This window comes from Myiozetetes cayanensis, unplaced genomic scaffold, assembly GCF_022539395.1.
Source record: "Myiozetetes cayanensis isolate MyiCay16 unplaced genomic scaffold, myiCay2020 scf5-8, whole genome shotgun sequence".
NCBI lineage: Eukaryota > Metazoa > Chordata > Aves > Passeriformes > Tyrannidae > Myiozetetes > Myiozetetes cayanensis.
In genome coordinates this window covers 41,882,978-41,895,857 of record NW_026087742.1, presented here as the reverse complement: position 1 = coordinate 41,895,857, position 12,880 = coordinate 41,882,978, and the positions used below count along the sequence as shown (strand labels likewise).

Here is a 12,880-nt window from a genome sequence, read left to right as displayed (position 1 = left end):
TGTTCACGTTTATAACAAGTCCTACCAGTGCCTTGAGCAAATATAATGGGATGTGGCAGTTACAGCTCTCCAGGCCACAGAGCAGTGTGCTTTCCGGGATGAAATGCTGCAGGGTGGCAAAAATACTTGTCTATATGCTCAAGCAGGTGGAGCATTCATACCAGCACTGAAAATGGATGAGGGAAGGGCATGCAAGAAATCAGTAGTTTTTTTAAGCAATGGTTTGTGCTTTTCAGACCTCCTAGTCCCAAACTTTTCTAACCAGCAAATATAAACCAACATAGCCCTTTAAAAATATCTAGGGAGAGGGTAGGTGATGTCCTGGCTTGCCAACACAGTTGTTGGTCTCCACCCTCAGCCTACTTTAGCTCCCACATAGGGATAGAGCATCCTGGATTTCAGTAATTTGTGTTCAAATGCAAAGAATATTTTGCTCCTATTGACTTTCTTTTAAAGGCATATGAACTTGAGAAGCTGTGTAAACTGTAGGCATATGGAACAGCAAGAGCTGTACTGTACTTAAGAAGGTAAATATGTAGACAGATCTCCGTATCTGGGAAATGATCTTAAGAATTCTGCACACAGAACTCTTCAGGTGTCTCTTTCTTTCCTTTTACTCACACTGAGGAAGACACCAACAGGCCAAAGGAACACGTGTAGTGACAGAACAAGGGGCAATGGCTTCTAATTGAAGAGAGATGGTTTAGAGTTAGGAAGAAGTGAGGGTAGTGAGACACTGGAGCAGGTTTCCCAGAGAAGTTGTGGATGACCCCTGGAAGTGTTCAAGGCCAGGTTGGATGGGACCCAGAGCAACCTGGTCTTAAGGAAGGTCTGGCAGGGGTGTTGGAACTAGTTTTAAGGTCCCTTCCAACACAAACCATTCTATGATTGGATAAGATTCTCTATCAAAGCCAATTAACTCCCAAGAGCTTCACACAGCCCTGCTCTTAGCACAGCACTACAACAGAGGAACAAAAAGAAGCAAATCAGCCCACTGATTATGCAGAGTCCACTGCATAAACAGCCTTGACCAAATTTGCAGCCCAACACAGCCCTTTAAAAATATTTGGGGGTGGGGGGAGGTGATGTCAGCACCTGGCTTGCCAACACACTTGTTGGTCTCCACCCTCAGCCTACTTTAGCTTCCACACAAGGACAGAGCATTCAGACCGAGTGGGAAATAGGCAGAAGCTTGAAGGGAAATAGTATCTGCACTGACCCAAAGTCCAGAAGCAGAACCACTGGGCTGCATTTACCTACTCAAGGTAAAAGAAGTGGCTTACTTATCAGGTCAGATTTTGTTTTATGCAAGAATGTAGGAGGCTGATAAAACAACTTGAAAATGCAGGAATTGTTTAACTGCATGCACTGGGCTTTTAATATTTAATCTGCAAACTAAGGCAGTTTCAATTTAAACTCTCTGTCTTCATGCTGGGATGGTCCCAGGGCTTCTCATATGTACCATAGACGTTACAGCCTAATCTGGTTTTGTAGCTGAAATTCTTTGTCTAGAGTTTGTGCCTCATTTGTTTAAAGGTTTTTATTTTATTTACGTGGCATACAGATGGGATTAGTGCATGATATTCATGATAAAGGATTCTCATTTCTGTGCATGAACTCCAAAAATACATAAAATTCAAAAATTACTGTCAAAAGTAAATTAAAACAATAACCAACAGAAAAGTTTCTGAGTACAACATGAATGGGATTTTTGAAGTATGACATTTTTTGCATCTTGAAATTGCAGGAAAGGCAGAAGGTTCTTGAGAAAATGCAATTTCATCTGTAGGATTAAGTCACAAAATATGTGAAGTTCTTCAGAAAAGAAAATATCTAACCTTAGGTTCTCCTTGTACTTTTAGCGGTAACATAAATAATTCAGATTTATTAGTCTTTCTCTATAAAAGAAAGTTTGCACCCAGTTGCTTTAGAAAAAAAAAATCTGTAGACGAATATAGGAATTTTAAAACTCTTAATAGTAGTATATTTACAATGTATATCTGTTGAAAGTATTAAACAGGGCTTGGACATTATTTATTTGCAAATGCTTGCCCAAAGTAGCACTAATTTCCACAGTAGCACTGTAGTTTGGGGTGACACTTGGAATGCTTCTTGTCAAGTGCTGTAAATCAAAGAGGGTGATAAGCTGTCAAAGATGGCTTTTACTTCTTAGCACCCCGGTGCTTGCTGACTCCTGGCCACTGAAACAACATTTACTTAGATCAACATAAATAGCTCTGCTGAACGTGCCACCTTCATGCATCTGTTCTTCACATATTTTTCTCTTTTCTTTAAAGAGCCCGTGCCCTGAAGGTTGAGCTCAAGGACACATCCAGGCAAGTCGCTGAAGTTTTTCCTTTGCTCCGCCTGCTGGCCTCTGCTCTCTCCTCATTACTCCCGAAAAATGGAGCGATCCACACGAGAAATTTGCCTCAACTTCATGATTGTCCTGATTACTGTAATCCTCATGTGGCTCCTTGTGAAGTCTTACCGGGATTGAAAGACAATCAGAAACTTTGGGGGGTGATTTAAGTGTGTGTCTCCAGAGAAGAGTAACAGCCACAGCATGCCGCTGTGATTAGCTTTCAATCAATTGAGGATGTCATGAACCTTTTTTTTTACTCTCTGCTGTCTGTTGCCTGTGTTAATGTTTGTAATGGGTCTGTGATGGTGTAATCATTTTATGTATAGTGATCCAGCTGTAGAATGTAAGATGCTTAGGCACTGTTCGACGTGTCTCTCTCCTCCAGTGGTTCCTGTGTGTCGTATCCTCCTGCCCACCATGCAGGCTTCTTTGACAACAGTGTCAGGTTCTTGAGGGTGTAAAACTGCAGTACCTAATGAAAGTGCCTGTATTTACCAGTGTAAGAGGCATAAACTCGCTTAGCAGAAAGGAATGTGAAACCTCAGCTTTCACTTGCACATATTGTTTAAATAAAGTCCATGTAAAGCCATTTTTTGGAGCATTCATTTTCCCTCTCCCAGCCTGACTGCTGTTCACAGAGAGAACTGAGGATAACTGTGGTACAGTGTGATATGCAAGTGTGGTGGTTTTCTTGTTCCTCCCATCGCATTTTAATTAAAAAAACCCATTGTATTTAATTAAAAAAAAATGCAGTAGAATGGACCTGTTTGGGACACTTTTCAGTCCAGGATGACTTACACAGTTGGTGCCTGTGGACACAGATATCAGAAAGAACCTCTGTCGCACTGGGGCATTGTCAGTAACTGTGTTTTTTGAAGCTGGATTTCGGACAGGGATTCCCGCAGTCCTATTTTTGGCCAGCTATACTTGGAGCAGTGCCTGGAAGGATGGGCCTGGGCCAGCTGGAGGCGTAGGTGCCCTCTGGCACCCAAGTCCTGCAGGAGCCTTGCCCAGGGCAGCATTCCCTCGGGTCCAGTGCAGCACGGCAGGCGCCACAGCACACCCATGCCCAGCCCCAGCAGGCTGAGGTGTGACTGTCTGGGTTGCTACGATAGTGTCGTCGCCTGCTGAAAAATCTTAAGCCATCCTGAAGGGCCCACAATCCCTGGGATGTGAAATCAGTAGTCAGACTCCTCCTAGGCATTCCCCACCTGCTATTTTAGTGGCTTCGAAGAACCAATATCTTCTACAAAATACATCTTCCTGTAGGAAGGCAGTGAGATGTGTGCCGTGTTGCTGATACAGCTCTCCTTCTCCTCCGAGAGCCTGCAAGGAACAGTCAACATTGCAGAGTCGTGCTGAGTTACTGAGGGCTGGTCTCTGGGATGGCTAGGCGTTGACAGCTGAGACTCAGACCAGACTTTAAGGAAAGACCGAAAATGTTGTAGCACCACTTACTAAGGCTGTGTGTTACTTAAAGGTTGCTAATAAATGTCCCCTCGCCCTGTGCCATTTGTACTGCCCATCTGGGTTTGCAGTCACCCCACTGCAGCTTGTGCTACTCATCTTCCCAGTCAAGAAATTCCCGCTACTAGTGCAATGATAAAAAATTACCTCTTGTTTACTCTTGGCTGCAAATGAGGAAACTTCCCTCCAGCATTTCTAGGGATGGCAAATTTTCTGGAAGAAAAAGAAAACAAAAAAAAAAAAAACCCAAGACATTGAAATGAACTTTTACCATCAATGGATGTAACATTTCTCTGCAGCCCAGGTGCTGCTACATTATCACTATTTCACATGGTCAGTTTGTGTTCATAAGCTTGGCTGAGACATGCAAGCAATGGCTGGAGAAGGGCATGGAAAATCTATTTTTAAATACTGTGAATACTTGATGATTCAGTATGAAAGATTCTCATCTTTCACTGGCTGCAACTCCCAGAAGAGAGTAATATCATGAGCAAATTGACATGTTTGGGCTCATGACAGGCTAGCAAAGGAAAAACTAGAGGTGTGGGCTTCACTGTCTGAACCAGAAGTGGTTCAGCAACAGTTCAGGGTGATCCTAGCAACTTTCAGATAGGAAGAATCATGGAATGGTTTGGGTTGGAAGGGGCCTTCAAGATCATCTAGTTCCAACCCCTCTGCTGTGGGTAGGCACACCTTCCACTAGACCAGGTTGCTCAGAGCCCCACCCAACCTGGCCTTAACTGCTTTCAGGGATGGGGCAAGAACTTCTCTGGGCAACTTGTCCCAGCGCCTCACCATCCTCACAGTAAAGAATTTCTTCCTAACATCTAATCTAAATCTACTCTCTTTCAGTTGGAAGCCACTGCCTCATGTTCTGTCCTCTGCAGAGCTGTTTTCCAGCTGTTTGGCCCCACATACATATGTGTATATCAACATGTGACCTGCTGGAAGTTTTACACACAGTGTGCACAGGGCATGAATGCAGCACGTGCTCATGGAGAGGATTGCCAAGGTGACACTGCACTAACTCCATTTCCTCCGCCATCCCACCTACTTTGTCAAAGGCACTCTGTGTAGCAGGAACTGCCCACAACAAGCAAAACAGTGGTTGGGCATGACTTTGACCTGATTTGAACAAGTTAATTTTCATTCTGACACGGCAGTACAGATGAATTAGCCACACCCAGAAATAGAAGTCCATCAGGGGTCTTTCCATTCACTTTACTGGGCTTTAGATCAGATCGTAGCTACCTAATTTTAGATGTTCAGATTTCTGAAGTTTGGCTCTAGGCCTGGTAATTTGGAATTGCTAAGCCCTTAGCATCTCAATCCACAGAAACTAGAGAGATTGGATGTTCGACATGCTTTTGGGAAAAATCAGACCACTATTTTATGTGTCTGGATACCAACCTAAAAAAATTTTAGGCACCAAGATTTGAGACTTTGGTTAACCATTAGAAAGTTATTTTCTAGGGTTTACAAAAATGTTTTTATCTATCAAGTGTGTTTTCAGTTTCTGTATTTTTTTGCCAGAAAAGTGTTTTTATCAAGGAAAACTAAAATTTGTCGGTCAAATGTCCTGCCTGAAAGCCAGCTGTGCCCAGTTTGTTTTTGAATGATGTGGCTGCCATAGGTTGTGTGATTTGTACCCCCTTTCTCCTTTGTAGTCCAGGCTCCAGGCCAGGCAGGATCTCTATCCCACGTGACATGACCAGCCACTCTTGTGATCTGTTACCTCCAAGTCACAAGGCAGAAAACGGTCATGCAGTGAGAGAGAGGTGAGTAGGGAGAAAAAAGTGATTGACATCAAAGAACTGCATGTACTACATTTCTAAATGGATTGATTACAAACATATTCTTGCTGACATTTTTTAGTTTGCAAAAATTCACTCAAAATTCAGTGTTCTGTGGGAAAAAATTGCACACTGTGTAAGCTCTGTGTTCAGCAGATGTGAACATGTAATGTGAAATGTATAGACTTGGTGCATGTGTTCAGCAGATGATATACAAAAAGAAGAAGGAAAGACGAAACCCAAGGTTCTCAGTCTTATCAAAACAGCATTCCTGTGTGTACATAGAATTTTTGTCTGGATCCAAAAAAAAAAAAAAAAAAAGTGAAACATCAATAACTTCCTCACTACGTAGCAAGTCCAGCACAGTTCTATTTATACAACTGCATTTGGAAGACTGCCAGAAGCGATAGATGCCCTTGCAATTCAAGAAGAACTTGGCACAATCGTTATTTATATTTTGCTGGTGCAGTGAGCTAGAAGGGATCAAGAAGACTGACAGGTGCTGACACCCTGGGTTACCATTGCTGGGGCTCCTAAATCACTCTTCACCTACACAGCTGAGCTGTCTTTGCCCCTTGTGCGTATGGCTTGCCCACAGCTTAGTGCCTCAGAGGTCTGAGCTGGAAAAGCCTTTGGCACGTTTCCCAGGGTCGAATACAGCTGGTGCACAAGCCAATCAACTCTGACCTCTTAGCTTAACAGTTCAACTGTCAGCTCCTGAAGAGAGATGACAGCATTTTCAAGCAGGCTCTATTATGCATATCAGACAATGCTAATCTCTACTCACACTGGTACGTTCCGTGAAGAAGTGTAAAAAAGTATAAATCTATATACAGAATGAGTGGAGATAGTCAGCTTGTGCTGGTTGTGTGTTGTATTGCACTTCTGCTTGCCAGTTCTTCTCTGTAGTGGGTGGATGAGGGAAATGAGTAATAATTTGATGTTGGCGGCAGTTGTTAGATAAATGTAGACCCATGCTTCCTTATATTACAGCTTGTATGGTAAGGTCCAGAAAGGTGTGCCTGGATGTGCCTTAATCTTTTGGTTTTGCATATATGCCTCTTGTGTACCCAGAAGAACAGCCAGACCTGTCTCTTTTCCAAATGACTATTTTCCTTGTGTTTCACCTCTTTCCTCTTTGGAAGCTGGCAGTGGCTTATATCTCTCAGCCTCATGGCCAAAGATGTGCACAGTCTACCACAATAATGTCATGCCCTGTTCATGTCTGCTCTGCACTGCCATCCCTGCTGTGTGTAAGAAGGCCTGAAATGAGTGTGGCTCAGGTGACTTGAAGATCAAACTGATGGGGTCAGGATATTCACAGTGACTCAGGTACCTAAATTGCTTAGAGGGACTTAATCCCTTGTGGAGGTGTGCCTTGGGAGAAGGGCTCCTGGAGAAGATCCTATCTTGTGCTCATAGAAATCTTTCTGCATGCACTTGGCAAATCTTTGGGCTTGCGCATCACTGTGACAGCCTGGCCTAGATGAATCCTCCAAAACATCTAGCGGGAGTGACCTAATTCCTTAATCAAAACTGTGGGACATGCTGAGCAATAAATAATCCAGAATGGATTTTGCATGTACCTCTTTTCCCTGCAGTATTCAACCCTTTTGCTGTTCAGCTTCCTGTCCACAGACATCTGTTGGCATAGCTGAAAGCAGCGACATAATTTTTTAATACCTGCATCACAGTTTCACTGGTGACTGCCAGTTTCAGTAGGATTAACCTGAACCTTGCTACCATCTTAGGAAGGACCTGCTTCTGCTTGCTGCAAGTCATTTCCCTAGTGGGCTTCAGTGGAGCTGGGCCTGGTTACATCAGACAAGGATCTGTCCCTTTGTGTTTCTCCAGTTCTGATCTGCCCTCCACAAAGGCCTCTTTTAGCACTACCTGGAAGAGAGATGCCAGAAGTATCTTTAGATTTTTCAGTTCAACCCGGTTTTGAATAGAAGAATTTCACTATAAGCAATCTTATATCTCATATGTATTAAGCTATATTAACTAACACTTTAATGAACCTAAGATTTGGAAACATTGAGCCTCACACCCTATATCTATACCTGTATTTGAAACTATACTTCTGAATTGCTAGGTTCTAAGACTTGCTGGGCTTGGAAGAAAATAAGTAAGAACAATTAACTGAATTTAATATACTTGTTTTGCAACAAATTTATTTTTGCAACCCCAGTAGAATTTTAAATCTAGTTTGTTTTTTTTTTTAAATGGTTTAAATCAAAGTGAAGTCAGGAGCCAATAAGCATTGAAAACACTAAACCTTGTTTGTTTGTTTTGGTTTTTTTCAGGCTAGGATACTTCCCTACTTAGCAATACCTCTGGGTACTTCAGCTGCATTTTCACTTGTTTATCAAGAAAACAATTAAACTGAAACTATTCCATGAGATACAATCAATTCCATGTCTTAATGAGGCTAGATAAGGTCTCTTGTGAGATTAATAAGTGGGAACTTATACCTGCTGCACCAGAGTCACACTGCCTTTGCAGTCTTGGTTGTGAGTTTTGGCTCTTTCCTCTGCTGAGGCTGTACTCAGCTGAACACTGAAATTACTGAAAACTCCCAACTCTCTTTCAGGCTTGAGGAAAGCTTGCCTGCATAAATCACCAGTCCCCAAAACTACAGTGCTCAGCTTCTATATGTAAAATTATATCATAGTGCATCCTGTGATATAGAACAGGATGGAAGTCAGTGAAATTCAGATGGGAAACAGAAACAACAGAACAAACAGCAATTCCAACAATTAAAGGCTCATTTAGCCGGAAACAGACCAAGACCAAAGTTAAACATCTTTTAAATTATTTTTTTTGTTTGAAATACTACTATACAAAATGAAATTGGGTAGATTGGAACATCTGGTTATTAGTCAGGACTGGCCAATGAGAAAGGTGCAAAGTGGGAGACAACCACTAGGACGTGGTGATAATGCAAATATCAGAAAGACAAAGAAGATAGTATCAGTAAGGAAAGTGCAGCATACATTAAAGAAAGCTCTAGAAAAATAAACTAACTGTTGCAAAATAAAATATAATGCCCCTCTAGCCTGACTTTTCAAAAATAGAAATAGTGCAATTAGGACTAAAGTGTCAACTAGGATAATACATGCTATAGGACAGCAGCAAGGCTGTAAGGCAGAGAGCACAGTGGCCACAGAAAACTTCAGCTATACACCACCTCCACAAAGTGGGAAAATGTCAGACTGGGCTCTAATTCATGCTGCATTTCTTAACAACATGAATTATTGTTTCCTGGACAGACATCACAGAAGGATGCAGCCGTTGACAGAACACAGGGTCAGGATCAAATGTTACCTTTGGAAAATGATGGTGTGACAGTAACCACAATGTCCATAAGTGATACATCCTTATGGATGGATAAGTGAAACATCCCATCCTTATGGGAATGGGAAGGCTAAAAAAAAAGAATCAGCAAAGCACAGGGAGTAATTATAAATAAAATAGTACTGTTCAAAACACAGAATATGTATCTGTATTGGCAAAACTGAAAAGAGCTCAGAAAAATTAAATAAAAAATTGTAAGGAGGGCAAGAAAAAGTGTTGAGTAACACCACGCCAGATGCATTAAAAACTAATAATAAAACACACTAGAAGCTGGCAACCTGCCTGGAAACTGCAGTGTCTGCACATGATAGATACAGAACAGGAGTGCTCAGAGAATATAAGTTTGGTATAGGAAAGGTATATTAATTACCTACAGCAGTGCTCACTGTGGAAAGGCTTAGGAGAGTTTCCACGCTAGAACTTTTATCTGCAGGTGATGAGAAATGGTCTCAACTGAAGGGCCAGAAGCCAATAGCAGCAACAGTGATATATCAGCAGGACCAGATGATGCTTACCCAGTGATTTTAAAGGAGCTCTGATATGAAATTTCCTGCCAAGTTACTGTGGAGTGTAACTTATTGCTTACATCAGACTGGTACCAGAGGAACAGGAGGTGGCAGATACAGTATCAGTTTATAAGTGGACTGCAGAGGACAACTGGGCAGTTACAGACCAGGAAGTTTCATTTCCATTTTGGAAAAAAAAAAACAAACCACAGAAAGTCAAAGAGACAGAATTCAAAGCTGCGTAAGTGCCTTGGGTTGTCAAGCATTGTAACAGGCTGCCCAGGGAAGTGGTGGAATCACCATCCCTGGAGGTATTTAAAATACGTGTAGATGTGGCACTCAGCAACATGGTTTAGTGGTGGACTTGGCAGTGCTGGGTTAATGCTTGGAGTTCATGATTTTAAAGGTCTTTCCTAATCTAAACAATTCTACAAATCTATGATTCTAAGTGGAAAAAGTCAGCAAGGCTTCTGCAAAGGGAAATTCTGCTTTTGATATCTACGACAATTCAAAAACAGTCAGTAAAAGTGAGCTGATCAATAAATTTAAAAAACCTCAGAGTGTCATGGGACAGAAAGGGGAGTTCTCCCTTTAATTCATGAAAGACAAAGAGCGTGGAAGTGAACAGTGAAATTGCATAATGTAATAATGTGTTATAATAATAATTGGTGTTGGAAAAACTTCAGAGAGGGACAATAAAATTATAAACAACATTGTGACAGTTTCAGCTTGAGAAGGAAACCAAGACTAGACCTCCTTAACTTGAAAAAAGGTAACTGAAGAAAAGATATGAGTAATAACAAATAAGACCACAAGAACTGGCTATTTACACTCTCTCAGTCCATGCAGCAACATATGAAATGAAAAAAGGCATTTCACAGAGTAAAACTGATATGTAAAACTCAAAAAGTACAGGATGTTCTGAAAGAATACAGAACAGATATGTTTAAAAACGTTTAGACAAATCTGCAGAAGGAAAAAAAGACATTGAGTCCTTACAAATATAAGGATAGACTTGCTGGCTCATAGGAAGCTTAACCCACAAACTGCTAAGTCTCAGGAGGTATTCTGGTATTGCTCCTTGTTTTACCTATTGTCGGGGTACCACAGTGGACAGGGGCTCCCCAGAGAAAGAACAGGGCCTGGCAGTCAGGACCCATCCCACCACCACTGTGCAGGGCAGGCCAGGGGCAACCAGTGGCAGCCCCAGCAGCACACACCAAGCACCTCACTGGGAATGGGGATGGGCCAAATCAGACAAAAGAAGATTTTTAACAGCCTTCAAATATATACAACCTAATATCAAAGAAAGCAATAGACTCTTTTCCTTGCATACCAAGTAATGGGCTTGAATACTAGCAAAGGAGATTTCAGAGCAGTTTTCTTAGTCTAACTAGTGGATGGTGTAGTTGATTACTATGCTGCTCTATAGAGAGGTGCAGACCTGCCAATATCAAGAGATGTTGTCAGTGCTCCTTAAGAATGAGTTCAAAAATCCATCAGAAATAGTTTATAACAACTGTCCTACCTTGGAGAGGGATACTATCTCCTGGGAAGTTTCCATGAAAGCAAATAGCAAAGGATTCTTTCAGTGCTTAAGAGGCCCCAGCCTCCCCATTCTGCCTCAATTGAGGGCATTTAACAATGAAGAAAAATGCTAATAGAAAGTTGCTGTAATTTGCTTACAGGAATGAACAGGGAACATGTGAATAGACCTATCTGTACTGCCCTTGATGGAATTTAGAAAGTGTGTAACTGACCTAGAGCAGGGAAAATGCTTGCCTCAGGGAAGACAAATGTTACACTAATTTTATTTCCTACAGGCTGCTGCCATCTTGCTGGGATCTCTCAGGCCTTGAAGTGCAGGATCCTTGGCAGACTTTCTCCAAGGTGAGGGCACTCACAACAGCCAATTTCTATTCAAGCATCTCATGAGAGAATAGAATCATAGAGTATCTCAAATTTGAAGGGAACCTGTAAGGATCCTCAAGTTCAGTGTCTGGTTTCTTGCAGCAATATCTAAATTAAAAAATATGGCCAAGAGCATTGTCCAGCTGCTCCTTGAACTCTGACAGGCAAACTGAGTAAAAATCACCCAGTATAGTTCCAAACACCTGAAGGGGCACAGCCTCCACTTGATTCCCAAACTCTGAATTCCACCAGAAACTCAAGTGTAATTAACCTATTTTGATTAACAGGACTTCCTTGGAGATAGTTACTAAGCATCCCCACTGTTGTTCCAGCAGTCACGAGCAGCAAAAGGTTGTAACATGGGGTAGATGCACGAATTACAAGGAGCCAGGAGAGAGGGTTGTTTGTTTGCCATAGATGCCCGGTGGGCCCAGCAGCCCTGGGCGCTGTGCTGGCCCTGCGCTGCCCGGCCCTGCCTGGCGCTGTCCAGGGTGCTGAAGCACCGGATTCACCCTCGGCTGGTGCCGGGGAGACTCGGCCCGGCGGGAGGCAGTGGCAGCGCCGGGCGTGGGAGGGACCCTGGCACCGGGGGAACGGGGTTGTCCAAAACCTCCGGGTGTTTTTTTAGAACAATATCAGAAATATTTTGATTTTACCCCAGAACGGCTGTCGTTATAACTTTGAGGCGTCAACGGGAAGGCAATTCATCACACAATCCTAGAATATTCTGAGCTGGAAGGGACCTACAAGGGTCATCAAAGTCCAGCTCCTGGCACTGCACCGAACAGCCCCAAGAGTCACACCATGTGACTGAGACCATTGTCCAAACACTTCTTGGACTCTGTCAGGCTTGGTGCTGTGACCACTTCCCTGGGGAGCCTCTTCCAGGGCCCAACCACTCTCTGGGTGAAGAACCTTTTCCTAATATCCAACCTAAACCTCCCCTGACACAACTTCAGGCCATTCCCTCGGGTCCTGTCTCTGGTGACCACGGAGAAGAGATCAGTGCCTGATCCTGTACTTCCCCTCGTGCAGAAGTTGTAATTGCAATGAGGTCTCCCCTCAGTCTACTCCAGGCTGAAAGAAGCCAAGTGACATCAGTCGCTCCTTATAGGGCTTCCCATCTAGACCTTTCACTATCGTGATGGCCCTTCACTCACCATAGTGTGAGGCTGTTTATAAAAATATTGGTGTTTGTGGCTTTGAAGTTGTCTTTTGTGGTTTTATTTTCTTTCTTTTATGACTTTCAATTAATTGTATAGTCAGACATCAATAGTGAAGACTAAGTTGCAGAGGCCTTGCGAGATGAAGAGTTTTGAAGGGGTAGTGAGACTTTGGTTTTGAGCAGATAAGAATGCAGGTGAAAAAAAAGGCAAGGAGGCAAACCCCAAAGGTGTCAATGGTATGATGCTTAACTTGTTAGAAACTAAAAAATGTGCCAGGCATTAAACAGAGGAAGCTGCCCCCTCTGCCAGGGGAAT

At 42.7% G+C, this 12,880-nt stretch overlaps 1 protein-coding gene across 2 annotated transcripts; it reads left to right on the top strand.

Moving 5' to 3' along the window:
• The first annotated feature begins 1,142 nt into the window (after positions 1–1,142).
• SLN (sarcolipin) lies at positions 1,143–2,947 on the top strand. Of its 2 annotated transcripts, none has more exons than XM_050333201.1 (2): positions 1,143–1,265; positions 2,298–2,947. In XM_050333201.1, exon 2 carries the CDS (start codon positions 2,405–2,407, stop codon positions 2,498–2,500), a length of 96 nt encoding a protein of 31 aa, XP_050189158.1. In that variant the 5' UTR covers positions 1,143–1,265; positions 2,298–2,404; the 3' UTR covers positions 2,501–2,947. The 2 variants fall into 2 exon arrangements, with proteins under 2 accessions (XP_050189158.1, XP_050189159.1); XM_050333202.1 differs by having other exon boundaries at positions 1,159–1,290.
• The last annotated feature ends 9,933 nt before the right edge of the window (positions 2,948–12,880 follow it).